General features: G+C 49.5%; 10 protein-coding genes across 10 annotated transcripts; 7 read left to right on the top strand and 3 right to left on the bottom strand.

Annotated features, from left to right (window-relative positions):
- Nucleotides 1-253: 253 nt before the first annotated feature.
- N7496_003105 (thiamine pyrophosphate-dependent dehydrogenase E1 component subunit alpha) lies at nt 254-1,838 on the bottom strand (the record flags this gene model as incomplete). The annotated part of the gene is made up of 5 exons (XM_056696036.1): nt 254-1,024; nt 1,087-1,296; nt 1,354-1,415; nt 1,463-1,650; nt 1,708-1,838. The coding sequence occupies 5 exons, from the start codon at nt 1,836-1,838 to the stop codon at nt 254-256; spliced, it is 1,362 nt and encodes a 453-aa protein (XP_056558248.1).
- Nucleotides 1,839-4,760: 2,922 nt separating this feature from the next.
- N7496_003104 (uncharacterized protein) lies at nt 4,761-10,707 on the top strand (the record flags this gene model as incomplete). The annotated part of the gene is given in 9 exon segments (XM_056696035.1): nt 4,761-4,851; nt 4,943-5,823; nt 6,107-6,148; nt 6,341-6,676; nt 6,821-6,886; nt 7,982-8,170; nt 9,707-9,869; nt 9,887-9,937; nt 10,013-10,707. The coding sequence occupies 9 exon segments, from the start codon at nt 4,761-4,763 to the stop codon at nt 10,705-10,707; spliced, it is 2,514 nt and encodes an 837-aa protein (XP_056558247.1).
- Nucleotides 10,708-12,620: 1,913 nt separating this feature from the next.
- On the top strand, nt 12,621-14,115 carry N7496_003103 (fungal specific transcription factor domain-containing protein; the record flags this gene model as incomplete). Its single annotated transcript, XM_056696034.1, has 4 exons — nt 12,621-12,751; nt 12,809-13,231; nt 13,295-13,521; nt 13,577-14,115. 4 exons carry the CDS (start codon nt 12,621-12,623, stop codon nt 14,113-14,115), a joined length of 1,320 nt encoding a protein of 439 aa, XP_056558246.1.
- Nucleotides 14,116-14,183: 68 nt separating this feature from the next.
- N7496_003102 (cytochrome P450) lies at nt 14,184-15,792 on the bottom strand (the record flags this gene model as incomplete). Its single annotated transcript, XM_056696033.1, has 2 exons — nt 14,184-15,426; nt 15,482-15,792. The coding sequence occupies 2 exons, from the start codon at nt 15,790-15,792 to the stop codon at nt 14,184-14,186; spliced, it is 1,554 nt and encodes a 517-aa protein (XP_056558245.1).
- Nucleotides 15,793-16,325: 533 nt separating this feature from the next.
- N7496_003101 (uncharacterized protein) lies at nt 16,326-16,669 on the bottom strand (the record flags this gene model as incomplete). Its single annotated transcript, XM_056696032.1, has 2 exons — nt 16,326-16,602; nt 16,653-16,669. 2 exons carry the CDS (start codon nt 16,667-16,669, stop codon nt 16,326-16,328), a joined length of 294 nt encoding a protein of 97 aa, XP_056558244.1.
- An 833-nt stretch (nt 16,670-17,502) lies between these two features.
- On the top strand, nt 17,503-18,147 carry N7496_003100 (uncharacterized protein; the record flags this gene model as incomplete). The annotated part of the gene is made up of 1 exon (XM_056696031.1): nt 17,503-18,147. One exon carries the CDS (start codon nt 17,503-17,505, stop codon nt 18,145-18,147), a length of 645 nt encoding a protein of 214 aa, XP_056558243.1.
- A 193-nt stretch (nt 18,148-18,340) lies between these two features.
- Nucleotides 18,341-20,320, top strand: N7496_003099 (C-terminal helicase domain-containing protein; the record flags this gene model as incomplete). The annotated part of the gene is made up of 1 exon (XM_056696030.1): nt 18,341-20,320. One exon carries the CDS (start codon nt 18,341-18,343, stop codon nt 20,318-20,320), a length of 1,980 nt encoding a protein of 659 aa, XP_056558242.1.
- Nucleotides 20,321-21,424: 1,104 nt separating this feature from the next.
- N7496_003098 (uncharacterized protein) lies at nt 21,425-23,176 on the top strand (the record flags this gene model as incomplete). Its single annotated transcript, XM_056696029.1, has 1 exon — nt 21,425-23,176. The coding sequence occupies one exon, from the start codon at nt 21,425-21,427 to the stop codon at nt 23,174-23,176; it is 1,752 nt and encodes a 583-aa protein (XP_056558241.1).
- A 624-nt stretch (nt 23,177-23,800) lies between these two features.
- N7496_003097 (aromatic alcohol reductase) lies at nt 23,801-24,869 on the top strand (the record flags this gene model as incomplete). The annotated part of the gene is made up of 2 exons (XM_056696028.1): nt 23,801-23,869; nt 23,925-24,869. 2 exons carry the CDS (start codon nt 23,801-23,803, stop codon nt 24,867-24,869), a joined length of 1,014 nt encoding a protein of 337 aa, XP_056558240.1.
- A 1,342-nt stretch (nt 24,870-26,211) lies between these two features.
- Nucleotides 26,212-27,132, top strand: N7496_003096 (tyrosine-protein phosphatase; the record flags this gene model as incomplete). The annotated part of the gene is made up of 2 exons (XM_056696027.1): nt 26,212-26,710; nt 26,795-27,132. The coding sequence occupies 2 exons, from the start codon at nt 26,212-26,214 to the stop codon at nt 27,130-27,132; spliced, it is 837 nt and encodes a 278-aa protein (XP_056558239.1).
- Nucleotides 27,133-27,224: the final 92 nt, after the last annotated feature.

Here is a 27,224-nt window from a genome sequence, read left to right as displayed (position 1 = left end):
CCCGGCGATGTGACCGACATAACTTTTGTATCCGATCCCGATGCTAGAATTCCCGATCGGAGTGATTACGTAATATTTGCACATCGCTGCACGAGGTCACGTGCATCTTTCAGAGACAGTACGAAAGGCATATTCTAATCAATTAGAGCTATCATTTCCTTATGCATCTGACTTATTTGTATAAGGATCTTGCATTATTCATTTAATCCTCTCTAGAAACATGACAAAGAACCGACCTCCAGGCATCTAATGTCTAATCCAGTCCCTTAGCTCCATCCTTGTAAGGCCGTAGATCATACTCGTCCGGATATGTTTCCAGGATTCGCTTGAGCTCTTTCATCTGCTCCTTAGCTTCTTCCGTCAATTCTTCATAAACATCTGTAAAGGCTTCTCGGAGAGGTGGCTTCTTTTCACGCTCGGCTTCACTGAACTCTTTCAACACGGCTTTGCGCATAGAATCCCGAGTTTCTTGTTCCATGTCCTCGTTCCACAGCCCCTTGTTCTCCAGCCACTTGCGAAGCCGAATAATGGGGTTGTCGCGACGCTTCCAGTCCTCGACTTCGACTCGCGCACGGTATGCAAAGCTGTCATCGCTCGTGCTGTGGTGTGAAACGCGGTAGCTCATCGCCTCAATTAGGACGGGTCGTCCACCATCGCTCAAGGCTCGCCGGCGGGCTTCCTTCATAGCCTCATTGACGGCAAACACGTCATTACCGTCGACTCGAATCGTGTCAATGCCGTAGCCTACACCACGGCTGGCAATTCCATCACCGCGGTATTGCTCAAGGGTTGGCGTGGAGATAGCGAATCCATTGTTCCGGCACACAAATACAACGGGGCATGATCGCGTGGCGGCAATATTGAGTGCTGCATGGAAATCACCTTCACTGGCAGCGCCCTCGCCAAAGTAACAGGCAACGATACGAGGGTCTCGGTTGGGATCCTGTAGATCCTGCATTTTCAGGGCATAAGCGGCACCAGCGGCTTGGGGAATTTGAGTGGCCAAAGGTGATGAAATTGTGTGCTTCGGGTGGTTAGCATCGAAGTCTTGAAAAAAAAAAAAAAGGACTTCCGGGCTGACCTCACCATGCGAGGATAGTTCTGGCCGTAGTGAACGGGCATATTACGCCCTTTACCCGTGTCGTTGCAATTGGCAAATAACTGGCCCATAAAGTTTTTCAAAGTAAATCCTCGTTGTTGGAAAACGCCGGCTTCGCGGTATTGGGCGAACACTACATCATCTGGAGTGAGAGCCGCGGCGGAACCGACTGCGATACCTTCTTCACCAGCCGAGACCTATCCTTCAAGATCAGCGTGTGAATCTTCGATATCTCCTTATCGCCGCGATCATACCATATAGAAGCTCAGTCGTCCCTGGCGTTGTGCCTCGAACATAACCACATCCATGATGCTCACTATCGCCAATCAGCTGCGCTCCATCTGGGAGTTCCAAAATGCATACCAGTCAACATATTCTTATACCATGTCAGAACCTCCTCATTGGAGACATCAGGGGGTCCTCTTGATTTATCAACCAACTCGCCATCAGAGTCGATTACTCGATATGTAGGGATTGCGGGCAGATCGGAGGCTTTGAGGAACGACATTTCGGTAGTAAACTTGCTGTTAACGGCACCGGGGAAGAGCACCCTATATGCAATCTGATGTCAATGGATATCCTTAAAAGAATTCCGACGAGAGACTCACCGATCCGAGCCCGGTCTTTGTGAGATGGAACTGCCCCATCGCCGAGCAGGGTATGTGAGGAGGGGCGTCACAGCCCTGGGGCCGTTGCGAGTTGCTCGCCATGAGCGCTGAAGAAGAGCTCTAGATGACATTGTTTGGGTGTTGACAGAGTAAAGAAATCATCTCCTTTCAAAGACCGAGTGGCAGATTTGGGGTTCTGGGGAAATATGGAGAAGGCAACGCGGAGAGGGCTCGGTTGGCGTCGGCATCTTCACGTCACTTTGGGGCGCTGGTAGCCGACCGCCGACCGCTCGTTATCCGCTCCGTATAATTGCAGAGTGGCCTAGTCTTTGTACTAGAATTATTTAGTGAAGCTTCTAATAACTGAATCTATATACAGAGAAATTAACTCTCTTTTGAAAGAGGGGTTTAAACTCGTTCCAAATTATCCTTGCTGATCACTCGCGCACCAATCATCTTTGGAGATACTTCAGTCAGGTACTGATAAGACAATTTTCAAGTCTTGTCGGAGGTTGAAACTCACGGAGGCCACCTGTAGAGCATTTACTTTCAAAACCACGGCATCCGTGGACTCGGCCTATATCTTCTTGACAAAATTCCCCCGTCTTCAATGGGTCTACACTCGTCGCTGTGCTGTTCCCGTCTACAACCAAACAAGAGGGTATTGCTTACAGTCATATATCCCAAGTATTGCCTTTACTGTTGCATCACTGTTCTGTTTATGGATATATTGTCAGGTTTATCACTGTCAATCTGGAAGCAGTGTCGAGCAGAAGATGTTTTCTCAAGTTGTGGTGAACCGGTAGGGACCACCTCCTTGTTTTGAATGTTAATGTTCTGATCGGCAAGGCCTAGATAACTACCCTAGGGTAGAGATTATGGGTCTTGATAATGAGTCACTCTCTGGTTCTAACTATTTGGGCTTTCCACGACTAGATTAGCCCCACGTTCCCTCCTTGCTTCCAACCTTACTGGTCGATAAGCCTCCTTGATAATGTCCCTAGAAAAAGCCCTTATGGAATACCATTCAACCTTTGTTTAAATCAGCCTTTGAGCCTTGGCCTTTGAACTGATAAGATGTGGCTTAGGAACTACGAGGAGCAGCTAATGGTGGAGATATATATCCCAAGGTTGCTCTTACAGTCGGAACGTTTCCTAGCAGTGACTATACCTAGATACAAGGCAGGGAGATTAATTACCATGGTTTCCATTACTTGATTTGCCTATTCTAGATGTTCAACGTCGGTCTTTCTTCTGGAGAGCCTGTGATTGATTATACACCGCACCATACCTCCGAGCCGCGTAGGTAGCTTTGAATTTACTCGAAATTACGGCCAAGAATAGGCCGTGGTAAGAGTTTATTTGTTCTCGAGATGATAGAAGCCAGAAGCCCATATATAACCATGATATTTAGCTGGTAGAGTAGCTTTTACTGGGACAAGCTTATGAGAGTCTCTCAAAGGCTAGGAGTCTGTCGGACCAATAATTGGTCTAACCTTGTATGGTAATGATGGGAACTGAATAATTGTGCGCATAAAAGTTTACCTAAACGATGATTAGAGTTCCTCAGCCTCCGAAGAATGCAACTTGTTTACGAGTACGAGTCTAGTAATGACGAATGACTTGAAATCGGAGCACAGTATTTGTCAACAAGATGGAAGAGACGAATGTTTCAATAATTCAAGCATCCCCTTCGACGATGTCTTTGCTGTCTGGGTAGCATTTATTCAATCAATAAGAGCGTACTTCCCTCTTCTATGACTCAATTTTATTGTCGGACAAGAACATTACTGTTCCGGACAAGACCTATCATTCAACCGATCTGATTTGACTGTAGTACAGGACTTGGATACCACCGAGCAGAATGATTGAAGATCATGTTTCATAGATGTCCTTGCCCCGCGTGATAGAAACCAGCATTATGGACCGGACTTTTGTTGTCATTTCCACGAGGAATCAAAACTTTAGATTTGGACACAACTTCTTCGGCAGCCAGCCGGATTGACAACCGTGTTGATCTCATGACGACAGAAAGCTAAAATTTCTCCAAAGAGGCGAAGCCACTTACTCAGGTTGCTCTTAATGGTGGGAGAGCTGGAATTCTGGCAAAACATTGTTCTCAAAGGAGTTTTGGATTCTCCGACGTTTGCTATGCTGAGCCGAAAATGTAAGCTCAACATTTCAATTTGAAGAGAACTGAATAACATAAACAACAAAGAGGGATTAGGGGCCATAAGTGACCTCCGATTAATGAATAATGTGAGGGTATTCCCAGGCCCAATTCCAACTGTAGCCTCAAACATGAGGATGAAATTTCTTCTATCGTCTTTATGGTATGGAGCTCAGACCATCTGATCTCACATAAACAGTATGCATGGGCGTTGGACGGAATTGAGTTCATCCTCCGGAAATATTACCCTCATACTGATTTCAGAACATGAGTGGCATTCTCGATCATGGTTTCCAGGTACCTGGAACTACGGTATTCTCCCGCTGTTTAAGATTATGGAATATCCCCCATGTGGGTCTATGGTGGGTACTACACCAGGAGGGTGCGGCCTCGATGTGATCGATCCGCGAATCACAGCATCAAATCGAGTTTAATCGGTTGAGCAGAATAGCTCTTGGATAAAAGTGCATAATAAATTCATGATTGGTAAGTCATTCTGATTTGAAACACTGCTACAGCTCATCTCAATAACATCAGAACTCAGGAAGGTAAAGCTTCATGAATAGGAGAATATCTAGCGTAGAAATAGACACACTAGAGAGTCATGAATTAAACACGAAAGCGGATAAGTTTTTGTCAAACCTGGATCATGTCGCGTTATCGCGGTCTCAGAATACTGAAGCTGTGAGCCCGCTTGCCTGGATGGAGATAGGCCAAGGATTCCCGACGTGGAGTGGTGGCTGTGGAATGCGCAACGGGATGGCCACCTGGGCTCACATTCCTTGTATACTTGAGATTTCGAGATATTGATGCTACTGCCTCATGATATCAACGACGCTTTACCTCTTAGTCTAGCCATATTCTCCGGTTCACCCATGCGACAATGCTCATCAAGCATGAGGATTGTGTCGATATTGTATCTGGCCGGGCTGGCGGCGGCGGCAGCAGATGCATCGGGAACCTGTTCGAGCACGGTTTATATCACTAAGACAACGGATGGAACCTCTACTAGTATGATTTATTGAGAAGCCAGGACGAGGAATTATCAATACTGATATGGACCAGCTACAGCACCCGCCGTTACGGTTGCGCCAGACGGCAGCGGCCAGTTCACAGCCATCGGTGATGCGATCTCATATGCCCAAGGAAAGGATATACCGACTGTAACAGTCCTCAGCGGCACGTATCCAGCTATCACCATCGAATCTACACCATCGGTCACTATCGTTGCGGAAACCAAAAACGAATACGACTATACCCAAAACGAGGTGGTTGTCTCGAGCGACGGAACTGCCCTCACCATTTCCGCCAATCTTGCAGGATTGACAGTTAAAAATGTCAAATTTGTAAACACTGGATCATCTGGAAGCGCGGCAATTCTCAAAGGAACGGATCTTGGGTTTTATCAATGCCAATTCATATCATCTGGTGACTCGGCTATCAGTGCGAACCAAGTCCTGGCCGTGATTGCAAACAGCTATATTGAGGCACCGACAAATTTGATTGAAGGATCGGGGGATATCTACATTTTCAACACAGTCATCGTACCTACCGGAAGCTCCGCCGTGGTTGTATATGTCGAAGGACCGACGTCGAACGGAAAGTCTACGGTGGCGATTGATCGATCCAGAGTCTCCCAGAAGCCAGGAGTGAACAACGACAATGTCTACCTCGCGGCAGCTGCTGGACCAGGAGCCGTTGTGGTCTACCGGGATTCTGCCTTGGGAGCCCTCATTGCGCCCAGTGGAGTTAAGATAGACAGCAGAACTCAAAATGACGCCAATCTTTTTGGTGAATACGATACGACGGGCGCTGGCGCCTACCTCAACAACCAGGATGCTAGGTCCGGGTTCGTTTCTTACCTCGAGACTTCAAGCCTATCTTCAGTGTCTATCAGCGCAATCGTCGCTGATGGAAACTCGGACACGACCTGGATTGACCCTGCTGTTCTAGCCGCCATTGAAAGCGCCGATGCGAGTTCCGGAGGGGGTTCATCGACTGGAGATGGGGATGGAAACTCGGGTTCGGTCACTGGCTCAGGTGCTGGAAATGGATCAGGTCCTGGCAATAATGGGGACGGCTCAGGCGCAGACGCAGACGATGGGACAGGTTCTTCAGGGACAGGTTCGTCAAGCTCAGAAGATGGTACTGGCTCTTCAGGGTCAAGCGATGGCTCGGGCTCTTCAGGATCAGCCAATAGCTCAGGCGATGACGGTACTGGGTCTTCAGGATCAGCATCTTCAGGGTCAGGGAACGGCTCAGGCGATGACGGTACTGGCTCAACAGGATCAGGCTCGACAAGCACAGGGTCGTCAGGCTCGGTATCGACAGGCTCAGGGACTGGGGATGGTTCATCAGGATCGTCAGGGTCAGGTACATCAGGGTCAGATGATGGCTCGGGTTCATCAAGCTCCGGTGATAGTGCTGGTGCTGGTTCCACAGGGTCAGGTTCGACGGGCCTAGGCGATGATTCAGGTTCTGGCTCGACAGGCTCAGGATCAACTAGCTCTGGATCAACGGGCTCAGACGATGGTTCTGGCTCTAACTCGTCAGGGTCAGGCTCATCAAGCTCAAGCGATGGTTCAGGAACATCGGGTTCTGATTCAGGTAGTGGTGCTGGATCAGCAGGACCTGGCTCGACAGGGTCAGGATCAACGGGCTCAGGGTCAACAGGGTCAGGATCGACAGGCTCAGGGTCGACAGGCTCAGGGTCGACAGGCTCAGGCGATGGTTCTGGCTCAGGGTCGACAGGTTCTGGCGATGATTCAGGCTCAGCATCAACAGGCTCAGGGACTAGCGGTGATTCTGGTTCAGAATCAACAGGGTCAAGCGATGGGTCGGGCTCAGGCTCGACAGGCTCAGGCGATGATTCAGGCTCTAACTCGTCAGGATCAGGCTCATCAAGCTCAAGCGATGGTTCAGGAACATCGGGTTCTGATTCAGGTAGTGGTGCTGGATCAGCAGGACCTGGCTCGACAGGCTCAGGATCGACAGGCTCGGGATCGACAGGTTCTGGCGATGATTCTGGGTCGGGGTCAACGGGATCAGGATCGACAGGCTCGGGATCAACAGGCTCAGGCGATGGTTCTGGCTCAGGGTCGACAGGTTCTGGCGATGATTCTGGGTCGGGGTCAACGGGCTCAGGATCAACGGGATCAGGCTCGACAGGCTCGGGATCAACAGGCTCAGGCGATGGTTCTGGCTCTGGATCGACAGGTTCTGGATCGACAGGTTCTGGATCGACAGGGTCAGAGACTAGCGGTGATTCTGGCTCAGGGTCGACAGGTTCTGGCGATGATTCAGGATCAGGATCAACAGGCTCAGGGACTAGCGGTGATTCTGGCTCAGGGTCGACAGGTTCTGGCGATGATTCAGGTTCAGGATCAACAGGGTCAGGATCAACGGGTTCTGGATCAACGGGTTCTGGATCAACGGGTTCTGGATCAACGGGTTCTGGATCAACGGGTTCTGGATCAACGGGTTCTGGATCAACGGGTTCTGGATCAACGGGTTCTGGATCAACGGGTTCTGGATCAACGGGTTCTGGATCAACGGGTTCTGGATCAACGGGTTCTGGATCAACGGGTTCTGGATCAACGGGTTCTGGATCAACGGGTTCTGGATCAACGGGTTCTGGATCAACGGGTTCTGGATCAACGGGTTCTGGATCAACGGGTTCTGGATCAACGGGTTCTGGATCAACAGGGTCAGGGACTAGCGGTGATTCTGGCTCAGGCTCCTCAGGCTCGACAAGCTCAGGCTCGACAAGCTCAGGCTCGACAAGCTCAGGATCGACAGGCTCAGGGACTAGCGGTGATTCTAGTTCAGGATCAACAGGGTCAAGCGATGGTTCTGGCTCTGGATCGACAGGCTCTGGATCAACAGGGTCAGGGACTAGCGGTGATTCTGGCTCAGGGTCGACAGGCTCAGGCGATGATTCAGGTTCAGGATCAACAGGGTCAGGGACGGGTGATGGTTCTGGCTCAGGGTCGACAGGATCTGGCGATGATTCAGGCTCAGGATCAACAGGGTCAAGCGATGGGTCGGGCTCAGGCTCGACAGGCTCGGGATCGACTAGCGATGATTCTGGTTCTAGCTCCTCAGGGTCAGGGTCAGGGTCAACAGGGTCAGGGTCAACAGGGTCGGGATCGACTGGCTCCGGGACTGGCGAAGATTCTGGATCTGGCTCGACAGGCTCAGGTTCGACAGGTTCGGGATCAACAGGCTCGGGGTCAACAGGCTCAGGCGATGATTCGGGCTCATCGGGTCCTGACTCAGGCTCTTCAAGCTCTGGTGATGGTACTGGTGGGTCGTCAGCTACTGGCGAAACTGGTGGTTCCCTAGGGACTGGCTCGTCGGGGTCTAGCTCTTCAAGTTCAGGCAATGGTACCGGTTCATCAGGATCAGGCGATGACTCTGGCAATTCAGGTGATTCAGGGTCGAGTGATGTTTCCGGTTCGAGTTCGTCGGGGTCTGGGTCAGCGACCTCAGGGTCAGGGTCGACAGGCTCAGGCACTGGCGGTGATTCTGGTTCCGGTTCTGGCTCTTCAGGCTCGTCGGGCTCAGGGTCAACAGGGTCAGGCGATGGTTCTGGGGCAGGGTCAACAGAGTCAGGATCGACAGGATCAGGGTCAGGGTCGACAGGCTCAGGCACTGGCGGTGATTCTGGTTCCGGTTCTGGCTCTTCAGGCTCGTCGGGCTCAGGGTCAACAGGGTCAGGCGATGGTTCTGGGGCAGGGTCAACAGAGTCAGGATCGACAGGATCAGGGTCGGCAGGGTCAGGGAGTGGTGATGATTCTGGTTCTGGCTCGTCAGGCCCAGGATCTACCAGCTCAGGTTCGACTGGCTCCGGATCAACAGGGTCAGGATCAACAGGGTCAGGGTCAACGGGTTCAGGATCAACAGGGTCAGGGACTAGCGGTGATTCTGGCTCAGGCTCCTCAGGCTCGACAAGCTCAGGCACTGGCGGTGATTCTAGTTCCGGTTCTAGTTCTTCAGGCTCGTCGGGCTCAGGGTCAACAGGCTCAGGCGACGGTTCTGGCGGGTCGTCGAGCTCTGGGGATGCAAGCAGCACATCTTCAGGGGACACTTCAGCTGGCGGTAGCTCGTCTTCAGGCGAAACTTCATCGGGCGATACATCCGGAGATGGCTTGGGAAGCAGCTCAGAGGGGGCCAGCTCGTCATCGAGTGATACCTCCGGCAATGGTGGAAGCGGTACAGGTTCCGGGGCTGGCTCTTCGAGTAGTACGTCAGTCACAGGTGGAAGCGGTATATCCTCTACCTCCAATGGCGCCTCGCCTGGGGCCAGTCCCTCGCCTGGGGCCGCAGGGTCAACTGGGAGTAGCACGTCTCCGACCAGCACGTCTCCGGGGAGTACGGCCGACACTAGCGGTAGTAGCCCGTCGCCTGGGGCTTCGGGGTCAACCGGGGGTAGTGCTCCTGCGAGCAGCACCTCTCCGGGGACAGCCTCTCCGAGCAGCACGGCCAGCACTGGCGGAAACAGCTCGTCGCCTGGGGCTTCAGGCTCAACGGGCAGTAGCACCTCTCCAGGGAGCACCGGTACGTCGGGATCAGGTACTGGTACTGGTTCGGGCTCGAGCTCAACTTCTAGCTCAGGGGCGTCTGGAACTGATGCTTCGGGAACGACGGGGAACAATAGTTCAGGAGGATCCTCGACCGGTGATGGAAATGGGGCCACAGGCAGTGATACCAGTGGATCAGGCTCTTCGTCATCTGGGGATGGAACAGGCGATGGGTCAACCGGATCATCCTCTGGCTCAGGGTCGAGTGCTGACGGTGATTCGGGAACATCTTCCTCTCCAAGTGGAGGATCATCGAGCGGGAGCGGAAGCGGTGGAGCCTCAGACTCAGGCTCAGGGTCGAGCTCTAGTGGAGGATCCGGATCATCTAGCGATGCGGGATCTGGATCTGGGAGTGGAGGAGCAAATGGCTCCGACCCTGACACGAGCCCAACAACGGTTTCAGCCACCTCGTACACCACCATAACAGGGCCCCCGGTAACCTCCACCACGGTTATCATCGTCGTTCTGGACCTGGGGAGTTTGTCGTTCTCATTGACTCCCGGAACATCAATTCCTCTACTACAGCCGCAGGAGACCACCGTTTTTGTTACAGTCACCACGACCGTTCCGCAATCCACAGTTACCGTCACTCAATTTATCACGACTACAGTCAAGCAGGGCCTTCTTCTCACGCCATCGACAACGGACGCTATCGTGACGAGTCTGGTTGGAAACGCGACTGTGACTAAATCGTTGGACGTAACAACGATAGTGTCAAGCTTTACATCAACTCAAACCGACACGAAAATTGTAACGACGACTCTCAGCTGCATCCCGGAATCGAAACCGATAAAGCGTGGATTGCTCAAACCACGATCCACTACCGCGTCAACCACTTCCACTCATCGCTCAACAGTGACTGACTATGTCACGACTTCGACCATCACTGTACCAAGGTCGACCAAATATATCACGATTACTCGGACGACAACGATTAACAATCCTCCAAAGAGCAAGAAAGAGTCTCCGCTGATAGCAGAAGACACATCAACCCCGAAAACAACTACTCGCACAACTGAAGTCACCATACATCCAGCTCCAACTACCACGGTGATTACAGAGTGGATTACATCCACAGAATCTGGAATTCCATCCGAGCTGAGGACGACAGTAACCCATACGAGAACTCCTTCGGTCACAATTACTTCCCAGATCACCTTCACATCGACGAAGATCATCAAGACTATTTCTACAACCTCGACCACCATCACACAGACAGTCTCGAATGCTCCCACTTGTAAGACATGAAGATATTGGTTCGAGAGTGTACATGCTTGGATTTCTTTTGTTCATTTTTTCCCCTTTCCTTTCTGTTGTTCATCTTGTTGTCTAATTCCTTATGTGACCCGTCATTAGTGGGAGAGGGAGTCAATAATGTATAGGTGTACAGTGATACTAGTGTTGTTGTGGCCTAGTTGCTTTCGTTTACGTATTTAATTGTTTTTTTCTGTCAGATATTCCCTCATGATATAGTGAAGAATGGACACAAAATATCGTTTCTTCCAACGCAACTCCTGGTGAACCTCCTTATTTGCAGAAACCCGAAGGATAAATTTCGGAACTTCGAATTCACCTTTTCCATCTCTGGTACAATTGCCCAATCTTGAATATTGGAGGTTCACCGGAAAAATGATTTCGCTCTAGTCATCAAGGAGCCTGGATGAACATAGAGAACGCTCCCTGGAATATAGGGCTGGGCTCTTATCTAAAGCACATTAATCAGTCTTCACATCGGCTTTGTAGCTATCCTTGCTCTTCCCAAATTTCTTGATCTATCAAGGCACCTTCTTATCCAAGCCTCATATACCAGCTACGTATGGGTCAAGTATTGAATAATCAATACCCCTTACTTTCATGACAATCAACTAATGAAGTGTTTAAGGGTACCAGTACATGGTCACGAAGAGGGAGATTCTTGTATTGGCATCGCATCCGAACGGCCAACAGAGCCAAATGCATTTTTAGTAGGTAATGGGCATTGAATATTGTGTAGGGCATGAATTGAATCGACCACTATTGGTCCACATAATCAATCCCCGTCTTTGAGTTGAAATGATCGCTACTCTGTTAATCATTAATCCTACATCAGTCACCTTCATGTTCATTCGTTACATCGCCATCCAATTTGGATACGCTAATTAGCCTTATCATTCAATGAGGCAGAAACTTTCAAAAGTGGGGGTTTCTGTTAACTATAAACGAGGTACGGGCAGTTATGCCCTCTATACTTTGAAAGGTATAGTAAGTGCAAGCTTCCATGGCGATCTCTCTCATACTGGCATATTCCATGTTTAAAAGGCCGGATACAAAGAGATAATGTTAAAACCAAGATAGTGGTTTTTAAATGAAGTGTTTATGCATCAAGGAGAAGCAAGGGATACGGCGGGAAGATGTTCAAGTACATATAGCATGTAGAAAACGAGCAGAAGTAGGCATCTATACCAGGCCCCAATCGTCCACATATCTATCGTCACTATATTGGGGTAATTCTGTATATAGGCTCTGTACAATTGGTTCAAATGTGCATAGAGTGGGTGTCCTCGAAAGTGGGGGATGGTCGGTGAGACAAGGGTTAAAGAGGCCCTTCTCCGCATCTCCGTGCGCCGAGTCAGATGCAACGATCTCCCAGTCGTAACCTTTCCTCTTCTCCATGCCTCGACCAGTAAGCCATGTTACAAAACGAAGAAAGGGCGAGAATTCCGTAGCAAAATCGCACAAAGCTAGCAAAGCACGATCATGCGAGGCTTGCCGACGGCTCAAAACACGATGTGAGCTGCATCCCGGTAGTGACCGGTGCCACCGTTGCGATATTCTCCGGTACGTAAATGTTCTCTAGTGTCGCTATCTCGATCGTATGCACTGATTGTGGTAGACTTGAATGTTCCTTTCTCGTGGCGATGAATAATCAAAATATCACGGTTGATGTCAAAAAAGACCGAAGCAGCAGGAAATGCGACTGTCATGTCAGGTCTGCCCTCTCAAATAAAAATCAACTCTCACATTATCTGGTAAAAGTTTCTAACTGGCATTCGTGAACTAGAATCTTGGCACTCGAGGCCTCTATTTGCCAGATACAAGCCGCGACCAACACACGATGTCCTGAATTGCCCCCAAGTCCACCAACTTCGTCGATAACCGAACGAACCGCTCGTGATGCTCCCATGAGTCTTATTCAGGAACTGAGAGACAACATTACTATACAAGAGCAGTCGTATGATATCTATGATGTCTCTGAAGATATCATCATCAATGGGATAATTTCAGACGACCTGGCTCGCGAGCTCCTCAAAGGGTGACGATCCCCACTTCCAAGCGCGATCAAGGATTTAGCTAAATATCCTATGTCTAGATTTTCGAACATGTCCAACCGATGGCTGTTTATGACTACAGACCCTGAAAACTTACGAGCGCGGTCTCCGCTACTATTCGGTGCCTGTGTTCTTGCTGGCCTTCACGTCAACTCTACCTTGCACGGCTCTCCAACACATTACGCACTGTATCGCCACGTGCATGGGCTCCTAGGCCGATCGCATCTTGTCTCTCACAGTTCCCTCGATACTGTCCAATCAATGCTGATATTTTCAATGTGGGATCTTCGACCCATGCGAGACTCTGATCATGGCAATTCCTGGCTCCTGAGTGGGACAGCAGCAATGCAACTTATGCTAACCACCCCATTTGATGATTTGCTGATTACAACCGAAGGCGTGGAAAAGCAAAGAGCCCGTGAGGTAATTCGTACGTGGAATTTGATTTGCCTCTGCCAACTGCAGTACGTTAAGGCTATTCCCGATCTCGCTCTGTTCCAGAGATTTCAGTCTGACAGATATTGCAGATTTTCCGTTGGCTCAGGTCGCCCACCTGTCATTGCCGAACAGTACCTTGAGCAATGTGCCAAAGTCCTTGAATTCCCGTCCTACAATGCACGAGATGGGCTTGTTCTCGCTGGCATTCAATTATACAGAGTGCTTTGGAGCCTCACTAGCTCGAATTCCATACAAACTGTGGAACCGACTTGGCCCGAGATAGATAATTTACGCAAGTCACAAGAAGGGATATATAGTGAGTCAATTGATAATGTGCAGGTTGATTCATCGTTCATAAATCTTTGCTATAGACCTTGACTCTTCTGAGCCCTTGCGATTTGCCTACTCGTGCGCGTATCTTATACTGGCGCGTCAGACACTACAGCACCTGAGCGAGTCGCCATGCGAAGACGACAAAAACGATACGCCATTCATAATATTCGCGATCTCCCAGAGTCGTAAGATTTTGGAATACTTTTTATCACTATCAGAGTTGACAAGCTACGTTCATCCGAGTTATGAAAATTTGCTATGCTCATTTGCAATGGTCACTTTAGCCGAGTTTGTCGCATGTGTGGGCAATATCGGCGAGGTAATTGTGCTCATGGACCGAGCCATCTCACATATCCAGCGTGGAGGCAAGGCCGAACCAGTCAGTCGCTGGGCACTCAATACGGTACGACAGCATCTTTCAGGGGAGCCTGACCAAGGCCGACTTACTTCAAATGAGATACAAAATATTGGTCAGTATCTTCTGCCTCAAGAAACTACAACGAGACCTTGGGAAGATGCCTACTGGGAACAAGAATTTCCGTCTCTAGAAGAGATGTTCTTTGCAAACGTGATGTGAAATTTCATTAGTATCCTTGAATAGGTCATTCCAAATCTAGCTCTCCAATATCAGTAGAGCCCTTCGTCCTAGCTTCTCAACTTAATGCCCGCGTAACATTCTTTCGGCTTCTTCGAGAACCCTTCATGCGATTCTAGCGCCTGTTGATAGAGTGTAAAATCATACCGATGGAACAAAGTTCCGATAATCAATTGCAACTCCATGATCGCAACGTTCTGTCCAACACAGGCACGCGGTCCGTATGAAAATGGATTGAAGCAAAGCTTCTGTCTCGGAGTCAAGTTCAGCCAACGATCGGGCTTGAACTCTTCCACGTCATCTCCCCATATCTCTGACATATGGTGGATTGTATAGGAGGGCACAGATAAAACAGTGCCCGGTGGGAAATAGAAACCATCAAACTCTACACCAGGGCCATCGGCAACGATTCGTGGAAGCCCAATTGCAGAAGTAGAATGGAGCCGCATGCCCTCGTCTATGCAGCGCCGTAGGAACGGCAAGTCCTTGACTTGAGAGTAGCTGGCAATTCTTTCGTCAGACCCAATTGAGGCATCCAGTTCTTGGCGTAACCTTGGAAGAATAGAATTCGGTGCGCTCCTTTCTCCATGAAGAATCCAGTAGAAGACTGCACAGGCTGTGTTGGAAATCGTGTCAGATCCGGCGATAAGTTGAGTGAGAGCCTCTGCTGTGAGTTCAGTTCGCCCCATCGGTTGGCCATTAGCATCTTTAGCTTGCAATAAACGGGACAGGATATCGTTGCGGTTGTCTGCGACGCCATTTTTGGCGGCGTCTAAGCGGGATGCTACCGCTGCGACCGCAATGCCGGTCAGATTCTCGACGGCCGCGACACCCTTCGTGAAGAATGGGTCGGGTAAATATCGTGCAACGGGACGTAAGTTTGGTAAAAGACCTAATGTTGACGAGATTTCGCCTCGACGGTTGAGCACGTCCACCGCTGGGGTATACGTAATAGGTCCCCCAACGACAAGCTGTGACTCCGTCTCGTCCTTTCCCTTATCAACCATGCCGAAAGGGGATCCGAATGCCAAATCGCCGATTATGTCAAATGCAAGGTAACTGAACCACGGCATGGCATTATATTGACCGAAGCCGTCAGATGACCGAGAGGCGGCGATCCGATCGAGTTGTTTCACCCAACGTTCCAAGTTTGCTGCCATATGCGGTTCAAATTCGGCGACCGATCGTGGTGAAAAGGCATGCGATATAATCTTGCGCTTTCGTGTATGCTCTGCTCGGTCGCGCACGTTGAACATCCCAGGAGTCTTGGCTATGAATGCTTCATAGTAATGGCTAAATGCTTTCATCAGCATCATCTGCCGTATACGTTGTCTTGTAAGCATCTTACTCCTTCAGAAACCCATTTCCATGGCCATACACAACATTCAAAGCCCGTTCATCTGCAATAGATACATGGTTGAATCCTATGCGGGTGACCTTGCCATACTTGCGATGAGCTGAATCTACAGCAGCGAACTTTCGGCCTCTTCGAGCGCTGAGACCAACCCAGATGTTGCTAATTTTGGCTATGAACGGTCCTGGGACATAAGAGAGATACCGATACGATGTGAAATATGGGATGATGTAGTAAAAGGCAAGCCACACGGGGAAGGCGATGGCGATAGTCAATGGCGACGCAAGAAGGGTAACGAGGGCCATATTTCAAGAGTGAACTGAAATTATCTTGGAAGTATTTTAGACAAGTTGATGTTTATGATAACTTCCACATTTATAATCGACCACCACCCTTCTATATCTGTTTTGGTGCTAGTTCTCCTCCGACGGAGATGAATCACAACGCCGTCGGAGAATGATGACCTCCGTTGGATCCGGAACATGTGTTGGCAATGGAATCGGAGCAATTTCTTGGGCAATCTGTAACGTTTATTCTTTCCCCTTTTGCGTGTATATTGACACGGGGTGATGTCCTGAGCCTATCATGGTACCAGGGTGTTCTTCTGTGCCAGGTGAGTCGCTCGAGGCACGGGCATTTCTAGCTGTCGTGGATCGAGCTACGGTACTTTATGGAGGTGGAGGAGACGTAGTCCATTTTATATATCCCATATCAAGAAGGAGTCCGGGTGCGAGTTTGTCCACAACGTGCATCTAGCGCTGGAAATCGCTGTCACTGGTTTGCCGTTCGTGAAGACATCCACGTAGCAGTTAATGATGAGGTATTGTGATGCTGCATGTCATCGTGGGGCGATTCCTTTGGGTAATTTTTTGATTTCAACGTCGCGAATTTCCTGCGCGACAATATTGTGGTCGACCAGGGCCATTCCACAGCCCGTATCGTAGATGATGGTGATAGGTTGGCGCGCAAGATCCAAACGTACTTTCACCTCTGAATGAACGACCTCCATAGCATAAACTTCTTCTCCGTCCGACTCATCCTTGTGGTCGGCATCGTGATCGTCGTCCGAAGTCGATCCGTCGGTATCGGTGGGGCCAGGGTTAGTGGGAGTCTGCCTTTTGTTGTCTGAGGAAAGAGAAGATGGGTATAGTGACTGGGAAACTACCAATACATCACCTGCATGGTTAGCTCTCTCAGATAGATATAACTGAGAAGAGGGAATTGGTCGGATGAACAGAGAACTGCACAAATTCCATAAGTGGAGACTCCAGCCAACAATACGAACAAGAGGAGGAAGGAACTTCTGTGTGGAAGACTGACGATCTCAGCCCTGTGATTATAAAAGGTGTATTCACAACTAATAAATGTGCAAACTGATCGGCTGCTGGTCTATTTTGATGTCTATGCTATATGTAATTGCGTTGCGGTGATGTGTCCTAGCCCACCTAAGGACTTAACCCGAAAGAGAGATTTCGATACAGCACCGCTCGCTGAGCTGATTCTATGATCTCTTGTAGTGTAATCATACGATTGTGGCGGTGTATTTCATCTTCAGGCTTTTGTTGAGCCCAATCTCTGAGGACATACACAAATACTGCTCCCACGATGTTTCCCTGTTTCTTCTCCTCTTGATTTCTTACCTTTCTCCAACCTCTCTTTTCCCTTATCCAACCTTTTTTCTATCGCTTCAGACATCCCCAGTTGGTTCCAAACTCACGTAAGGCGCGCCTTGATCTGACCCTATCGTTCCCTCGCCTGATAGGGTAAGTCTTCGTGGCCCTCATCTTTCGTCATCTGGCCAGGCTTTGGATTCCCCCATACCTGGGCAGACCTAAGGCTAACCTTGATGATTTCAACCTCAGGTCTCCAAGCCAACCATTCCCACCCATATCGTACCATCCCCATAGCACCGTGATTCCGTAAGCCTTCCTTTCTCAACTTGGCATTCCTTGGCTACGGATAAAACGTGAGAGAGCTATCACTAATCTAGATTACCGGCCATCTAGTGATTCAGGATGAAACAGGGCGTTCGAGGGCAGTGGCCCACCTCCGAGTGGGTTGAAAGTGCTCACAAGATGAGACTAGAAAAAGTCTCTGCCCCATCATCCCCTCTTGAGGACGCCTGCGGCTACGCTGGGATTCCGGTGATTCACGGGGTTCCTATTTTGAGCCCAGAGAATATTCGGCCTGGTACTGGAAGGACCACGATTCTTCGGCCATGGCAACCTTCTGCGATCGCCTGGTTGATGGGACAATTGGGGAGCCCCTTGCAAGGAGGTATCTTATCCGATGCGTGCGGCATGGGGAAGACTCTGACTTCCTTGTGCGTGATCTACTTTTTGATTCAAAGGAAGATGGAATATGACTGGAGCCCTACCTTCCGCGCCAGCTTGATCGTTGTGCCCTCTAGCGACATCCCACAGTGGGTGGATCAGATCGAGCGGTACTTCGGATCCAAATTCAATGTTTTGATATTTATGGGCGATCCTGAGCACCTTCAGGATTCCAATCGAAAACAAAGAACAGTCAAATCGACAGCGGATCTTCTGAAGAAGCTGGATGACCTTGATCCTTCGGATCCTCGAACGGCATACACCCTGGTAGTCACGACCTATGACACAATGCATCTCCGGACAACCCGACTGGTATATTCTTCATGAGCCCCACGCGTTAAATTACATATATCTCTCCGGCGCATTGCCTTTTTGATGTTTTATGAACGGTTGAAATAATTCAGCGTCTTATTCCCCTCACTTGGCGGCGAATTACTAATTACGATTTTCTGTATAGTCCTCGAAGAAAACTCGCAGCGACGATCCCGGGGAGATGGAAGAGGTCTTAGACAATGATAACATGGCTGGAAACCAACGTTCTGAGAATGAGCCTTATCGTACCTCTACCATTTCCCAAGCAGCACGTGAGCTAGAAATAGCTCAGCTGCTAGCTGGGCTGGCCAACAATGACAACCAGGAAGCTCACAACAATGGATTGCCGATACCCGGAGATCTACGTGGAAGGTTGAACATTTGGAAGGATTCCGATAGTGCATGCCACAGGTACCACTGGGAACATGTCATCCTCGACGAGTGTCAAAACGTGAAATGCATTCGGACGCCACAGCACCAAAGCATTGCGCAGCTTGCGCGAAACTCCTTGATTGGTCTGACAACAACGCCTATGTGGAACACAATTGAGGATTTCTTTGGTTATCTCAGCCTTCTGGCTGGAGGACTCAAGGAGGATAAGGAAGATGACGTACCTTCCCTTCCACGCCCTGAAGGTGTTACATGTGACAACCTCCGTGACCTGTATACGGCATGGTCAAAGGTTAAGGTCCTTCCTGAAGATTTTGACTCTATCCCTTATGCATTGCTGAATCCTGCTATGCTAGCTCGGTTGGCCCCGGGTGGACAAATCAGCCCAGCTCTGGGTCAAGCTATTTTCCCGTTCCTTCTCCGAGCATCTACCATGATACGATCTTTGGGGGATAGGATTGATGGGGTTAATGGCCAGGATATTGTTATGGGCGCCCAGATTCCACCCATCAGGGTTATGACGAACGAACTCCGGTACTCTCCCTCTGAACAGGACTACCATGACAAGCATTACAGAGCCCTGGTGGGGTTGCTAGAAAATCATTCTCCCCGTGGCGAAAAGGAGGGTGAGCCCGAGAGCCCTATTTCCATCGAGACCACAAGCGAAAGTAACAGCGACGAGGATTCCGATACCGGTTCTGACGGCAAATCTGATAGTAGTCCGAACAGTGAATCTGACAGCAGTTCCGAGAGTGAATCTGACAGGGAAGTTATTCAAACAGGAGAGGTCATGGTTGACCGCGAGTATTTCGAAATCTTCCAACGACTCTGCCTGTTAGGGTTCAACCCCCTCCTAGATGACTTTCTCCGCATTGTCGGCAGCCATAATACTCTCAGCGACGCAATTACGCGGTTTATCAGTGCACCAAATCATGGATTTACGTTGTTCTGGGGTGTCACATGCCCTAGCTTTTCGAATCCGCGACCTCTAGATGCATTCCAACAGGTGAAATACCTCATTGCGCAGAGTCCACGCCTCGTACAGTTACTGCGAATTATGGACATGGAAGGTGCATTCAGGGAGCCCAGTGAGTCAGAAGCTCCGAAGCCTCGATTTTTGCTACTATCACACTGGCCTCTTGTCTGCTGGTTAGTGGAGATGGTGCTCCGCCGCATTGGGATCCGATCAGTGCTTATAACCACCGCAAGCTCCCCAGAGGAGCGAGCGGCAGCAGTCGGCGAATTCACAAACCCAGATTCAGACTGCCAGGTCCTGAACACGACCTACAATTGCGGAGGTACAGGTTTGGATCTCCATAGGTGCTGCCACATCGTGATCCTGATTGAACAGGCACCGAATCTCAATTTGGAGACTCATGCCATTGGCCGGATTCACCGAATCAGGCAGACTCTCCCGCAAAGAGCATATCGCCTATTTCAGGAACATACGATCAATCGCTACATCGCCGGAAACAACATCTCCAAGATGATCCCCAAACTCGCCGCCCAATACCCGGACTATCTTAGCGAAGAGCTCGATCGACGTATGGCCGTCAAGGGGAATTCCGGAGATGATGATGACACTCGGTCTCGGGAAAACAAACTCTCGGAGATCTGCGAGGATCATATCCGTGACCTACTCGGTGTGGCTGATGACCACCCGTATTTCGTGGAACTTCTTAACAAGAATACGCTCGGAATACAGGTTGTTAACGGCCAGGCAGTGTCTAATCGAGTCTCACAGCTGGCACGCACTACGTCGGATGCCCCCATTCCGCAGCCCCAGCGCCTTCCATAATTCAAAAAGTCGCAGTGAGTTCAAAGCAAGGATACACGCAATCGCAAAGCGAAGACGAACTTGCAGTCCTCCAAGTCTGGTAAGCGGCCAAAGACCAACGAGTAAGCTTGGCCTCGATTCAAAAAAGATCCTCATTCAAGGATAGAAGACATGATCTCATTCACTGCCGATAGCAATTCATGATCTATTCTACCTTGAGTGAAAATGAAAAAAAGATGATGCTGATCGCTTGCAAAATTGACCCTCTTCCCTCTGTAGACTAGCTTTCTTTCTCACAGACGTATTATTCAAAGTAGACGAACTCAAGTTTGTGCCGCCAGATTGCTAGACCATAAGTTTACTACAGTAAGCGGCTTTATTCTTTCCAAGGTGGTCTTCTATTTCTGATTGTTGGGGCTGTTAGCTTTCTCCCGGACCAGTTCTCCTATATGGTCAACAGATGCTTTGTGGCAGGATGTCTGGGAAGCTTAAGAATCCTGACAAGGATACTCTGCAGCCTTTTCTACAGCCAAAAGAGATTAATCCTTTGCGTATTTAAAATAAGGAAATTTGATTCCGGAGCGCTCGGCACTTGTTACGGACCAAATTAAGGTGATTGGGGTATATCAATGCCGGGGAAGGTTTTCACAAAAGCGTTCTATGGGTTATCGTCGGCTTACAACCTTCCCATGGCCCATAAGGAGATATAGCTATACAATTCACTCCCCACCTAGTCAATAATCTCTTTATTTACTTATAACACAGTAATTCCCCTAGGGAGTATACCCTCTAATAGATTTACTGCTTTCTCGGAGAACGTATGTTTTTCTTCGTTGAAAGGCGAGAGTAATTGGTAGAGCTGATACGAATTACCCTCCTCAAATTATTCAATTTATTGAACATCTAGAAACGGATTGGATGGAATCGGGCTTATGAATATCCCTATATAAAATGACAGAATCAGACAAATAACAATACCAAAGTTCTCGAACGAAGTACACAAATCGGGTAATCCGGGTGGGTCCTAAATGTATTCCCTTTTTGAGTTTAGTGGCCTTTTGAACCCAGCCACACCCGAGCCTAGACGGTGCTGTGAGATGATGATGACAGGGTAAATACAGAGTCATGTCGACGACAATCAGAAAGCGCAAGCGTACAAAGAAGGCCTGCATACCTTGCCACCAGCGTAAACGAAAATGTGACTCGGAGTATCCCTGTGGCACATGCACCACCTACGAATATACCTGCAGGTACGGCGACCACGACGCCATCAGCACTGCACCGGTGCCTGGTGAAAGCGGGCATGCTCCAACTTCAGCCAAACGCGTCGTCCCCAACAGCAAGAGAAATATGACAAATGAGTTCATTGCCCAATCGTGTTGCCCGGACAGCCAACCTCGTGCAACGAAGACTCCCCATGGGGCCGACAGTCCGTTGACAAAGAGTCCTACCGTGGGCACTGGCATCTTCGATGAACAAAAGTCCAGATACACCGGAGCATCGGCAGCCATGGCCTTCCCGCACATCCTGGGGGTGGCTCTCGGCTCTGATAGCCCTCCCAGGATCAAATCGTTTGCTTACAATTTTGGGATCCGCCCCGAGGAGATTTCCAACAACTATGGCTTCCTCGGGGATCTCATCTCGAAGGACGACCTCGCCTTCTACTCGAATGCATACTTCTCTGCAATGGGCCCTATAGGTGACATCATGGACCCGAGAATCTATGCTCAGCGGTGCCGTGAATATTTTCATGGGTCCGGTAGTACCACAGTGGCCTTCGGCGCTATAGCTGCCGGCGTCGCTGCTTTCGGGTCGTTCCTGTCTTCAATCAGATACCCACGGGAGACTGAGCTGGTGCAATACGCGAAAGCTATTCTCGAGGATCCAGTCTCTACGCGTATGCTGAGCATTGACCACATCATCGCGTGGGGTATGCGGCTCTTTTATCTACGTGCCACGACCCGCCCCAGTAATGCCTGGATCGCGTCGTGTACTCTCATGCACCTTTGCGAAATGGTCGGACTCCATGAGGAAGGGAATATCAAAAGGATGGCGTCTGTCGCCGGCGCTGGTGTCCTAGGGCATGACGCAGATCGGCTGAGGCGGATTTTCTGGATCTCATGGGCCGGGCATCAGATGCTTTCATATGAGTATGATCGTTCGGCTGTAAGATTTGGGGCCGTAACTTGTCAGGCTATCCTCCCAACACCGGGGTCCGTTGCCGACCAATTTGTGCAAATAGTCCAGATCATCCCGTCGCCGAACTCGCCGTTCCAGCTGGAATTTCAGCCTTCAACTCCGAGGGAGGAGCTATTTGAGCGTCTCAAGGCATTGAGTAAACTCCATTTCACCCATCCCTTTCTAGTAGCGACCAAGGCCGACCTAGCATTTTGTTTCTATCGACGCATTTATCAGCTCAAGGAAGGGATAACGGATGAGGTAATCCAACTCGTGATCGATAGCGGTAATAATGCAGTGCAGGCGGCTGCGCAGCTAGCCAAAGATGGCCGTTTATTATGGAACGTCATAGGCAGCGTTTTCCAGTATATCTGTGTCTTGTTGGCCATCAACACATCAGCATCTTCCGCTCATATCCCTACTGCCTTCAAGGGGTTGGAAAATCTTGTCACGGCTGCGGACACAGGACTGACCCGTCAGGCATTGTCAATAGCGAGGTATCTTCTCAGCCTTAGCATAGCAAAGAAGCGAAAAGAGCTTTCTCAGCTGGAATCTGTCGAGGTGGAATACGAAACCTCCCAGGAGCAGCCGGGACCTGAGGTTAATGACACTTTGCCGGAAATTGGCTGGGGTATGGACTGGGATCAGTTTTTGATCGAGCCATACTTATCGATTATCGGCCCCGATATGCAACTGTAGTAAAATAGCGGTTTGTGTCTTGGGTTGGACGAGCTGTCATGGTTTATACAGTATAATTATTAGAGCCATTTTATTGGTGCTCCACAAGTTTTAGGATGAGCTCCAGTATGAGTCATAAGAGAAATGGATTTCAGCGTCATTATCTTGACACTGCAAGGCTATGTTGTCTTAACACCGCTCTATTGTTCCTGCGGTCGGTGCGGTGCGGCTATTGCGGAGTTACCCAGTCAGGCCCCCCGCGTTATGTTCGTTGGTCAACAGTTCAAGCCTGCGGCTGCTGCGGCCGAGAGGTGCGGGATAATCACCAGGAACACGGTATCTCCGTCCGAAAGTCTAGCCAAACTAACCCCGATATTCGACCGGCCCGGAGTTAGCTATTCTGGATTTCCCGTTTCCGTCACGTTTGACAAGGCTGAGAGGCCGAGAATGACTTAGAAGTATGATCCTAGAGAGGTTTCAACCTCATAGGTGCTGGAAGGGAAATATATAACTGGACAAGAATTCTCAGTCTCTAAGCAGAAATAGCCATAACAACCTACCTACTCAGTCACCACTTCCAATTAAGTGACCATTACAATCCATACACTTCAATCAGGAATCAATTCCAATCCAAGAAGAGTCAAAATGCCCGAATACGCCAAGAGCCAGCCCGCTGGCTTCACGAACGCTATTGAGCGAGTCGCCATTGTCGGTGTAAGTATATCCTTCTAACAGCACGACATGAACAACAACTAAGAAACACCATCAGGCCGGAGGCACCGTTGGATCCCACTTCGTCGCTGCTCTACTCAAAACTGGAAAACACAAAGTCACGGCCCTTTCTCGCAAAGATAGTAGCAACACACTCCCTGAGGGCGTCCTTGTCGCCCCAATTGACTATGATGACGAGGCCACCATTGTGACTGCCCTCAAAGGCCAACAATTCTTTATCATCACATTGTCTCCCACTGCACCGCGCGATACCCACAGCAAGCTTGTCCAGGCAGCTGCCAAGGCTGGTGTTCCTTACATCATGCCGAATAGTTACGCTGGCGACATTGAACAGGTCAAACTCGGAGAGGAGATTATGCTGGGGCCCGTGGCCCAAGCCTACCGGGACGAGATTAACAGACTAGGGATGCAGTGGATCACCGTTTGCTGTGGGTTCTGGTATGACTATAGCCTTGCTGGCGGTGAAGCGCGCTTCGGGTTTGACTTTGACAAGCGATCCCTAACCATCTATGACGACGGCAACACCAAGAACTCGGTATCGACCTTGTCGCAGGTTGGTCGTGCTGTCACCAAGGTGCTCAGCCTGAAGGAGCTCCCAGACGACGAAAACGACGAGAGTCTTACGGTGTCGGCGTGGCTCAACAACGCTGTGTATGTCAAGAGCTTTGTTGTCAACCAAAATGAGATATTCGAAAGCGTCAAGCGCGTTACAGGCACTAGTGATATTGACTGGACGGTTACTCATGAGGCTACCACGAAGCGATATGAAGATGGTCTGGCGCTCGTTAAAACTGGTAACATGACTGGCTTTGCTAAGCTGCTCTATGCGCGGGCATTTTACCCGGATGACGCGAGTGATTGCTCGGCCAAGGCACATAACAAACTGCTGGGTTTACGAGAGGAGAGTCTGGATGAGGCCACCCAAGTCGGGGTAGATATGGTCAAGGAACTGCAACGTCGCCCTGAGCGTATGGCGTCCTAGATTGGTGACTTTCTGAGGTGACACTCATCACGTACTAGTGGAAATATGTGTGTATTTTCGTTGCATTACAGGAGACGTAATAGAAAGAGCATGAAGAAGATGATTGAAATAATGAAAGTACAGATGAATCAAAAGAGTGAATTAAAATCTAAAAAGGGAAAAAGACGAAAAAAAGAAAAAGAAAAAAGCCAGCAATCTTAGCAGGCAACGTAAAACCTCTCTAGATAATGAAGAATTATTGTATAAAGCACACTCATAAAATGTTTGACCCACGGCGACTATTACCACCGGCTGATGGAGCGAGACTGGATGGAAATTTAGCACAGATCGGGCGTTGAGGCGAAGAGTTACGAGGGTCTTGATAAGGGCTCTGCCACAGCTTTGATTGATAATTCATCAGAATTCTTGGGTGAGCGATGAAGCGCCCTATTCAAAATACCACAAATCTATAAGAAGGCCCCTTCCAACGCCCATATCAAATACACCCATGGTGACTTAGAGCAGATAGAGGGCGCCAGCCAGCACCTAGGAGGTGTCTTTAGCCATGATAACCTAAAACTCTTCACGCTCTCTGTTATCACCCGGACTATGAGGCTACCCATCATGTCATCCTCTAGTACTATAAGTTTGGACTGAACGACAAGTTTGAACGGGTCGCTAGTGAGAAGCAACTGGATGTTCCTACCATCGATGGGAAGGAGGCTCAGGAGTTGACCTGGAAGAAGGGATTTCTCCATACGCGGTCAAGTAGCTAGCGACTAGCCCTTCCTGTCAAGGTCATGAATGTGACTGGAAGTACTAATTGTTTTACTATGTGGTATGCCTGCGGACTGACGAAGGAAGTTACGTCTCTTTTTGAGCGATCAAACATGGGAGAAAAGAATATGGGCCCATATGACACCCTGCACGTTGTCTGCCTCCTCTGCCTTTGCCACAAGAACCTCCTGGTCAACAATGGCGAGCTACCTAAGCGGACTCCAGAGATAGCCTCGGGTTGAGCCCCGGGCAGGACGTTACGATAAGGGTACATGTAGTCTCTGACTAGGATAGAGATCCAGACCCACTTTACACCGAGGCGATGACATCGTTTCCCGCGGTGCCTGACCATTGTAATTGGTACCTTTTTTGCTTTGAACGGTGATGGGACTCCACTTTCACAGGAGCTTTTCCCTGTCTTTACAATGGCCCGATGGGTACTATGACATAGCCGTTGTAAACCTGAATATTCGAGAGGTTTTTAGAAGGGTATCGGACTTTAAATGTAGGTATTTCTTAAGACAATTTCCCTTCTATCTCCATCCATTCAACCATATTCCCAGCACTGTCTTGACATCACGCTGCCATGATAAAGTCCGATAACCTCCACGATGTGCTAAACACCGACATCAAAACACCAATCCCAGGGTCGACAGTTTCTAAGATCATCTCTTTGCCTCCATTCATTACTATCTCTGGAGTCTCGAATTTTCGAGACTTAAGCTATGAGAACAACATACGTCCTGGCTATGTCTACCGGTCTGCGAACTTGTCGGACATTACAGAAGAAGGAAAGGTGATGATCGCTGCCGACCTAGGCATAACAACGATTTTCGACCTACGTAATGAAGGCGAGAGAGCCAAGGCTCCGCCTCCACATATTGAAGGAGTTGACACGATCTGGATGCCCTACGGCACCAGGCCAGCCTCGCTGAATCTGCGCGACTTTGCTGGGGAGGACAAAGGTAGCAGTGGGTTTGTCAAGATGTACACGGGTATACTCGAGGCATCTGTACCGGCGTTCACCCAAGTGTTTCAACATATCAGGGATCAACCTGATGATCCGTTTGTGTTCCATTGTTCCGGTACGTTCGTTTCATGACCTCCGAGTAGCCACACGGTCGCATGTTCTAGGCAATCACTGATCAAAGTGCTTTTAATCTTTATAGCCGGCAAAGACCGCACGGGCGTTCTGGCGGCACTTATTCTCCTCCTCATGGGTCGGCCCGAAGACGAAATCATCAAGGATTATATTCTCACGCGGGCGGGATTGGAAAATGTGCGAGAGAATCTGACGCAGGCTTTGGCTCTTGATGAAGGCACCGACCACCTGAGCCCCGAAGCGATCGGCATGTTAGAGCTGAGTGGTGTTCGGGCACAAGCCATGGCGGCCTTCCTTCAGACCTTCCGCTCCACATACGGCAGTGGCGCCGAGGGATATCTGACCACAAAGCTTGGCTTTTCCCATGATGATACCAAGCTCATGTACAAGAACTTGGCAGCGTGAGAGAATATTGAGCGTGGATATATCCATGGTATTTAGAAATAGAAATAGAGTCCATTGATTGCCTCGATATGTTCCGTCCATAAACGCCTCGT

Source organism: Penicillium cataractarum, assembly GCF_028827025.1.
Source record: "Penicillium cataractarum strain IBT 29864 chromosome Unknown utg000002l, whole genome shotgun sequence".
Taxonomy (NCBI): domain Eukaryota; kingdom Fungi; phylum Ascomycota; class Eurotiomycetes; order Eurotiales; family Aspergillaceae; genus Penicillium; species Penicillium cataractarum.
The sequence above is the reverse complement of the archived record's forward strand: the minus strand, read 5'-3'. Positions and strand labels throughout refer to the sequence as shown.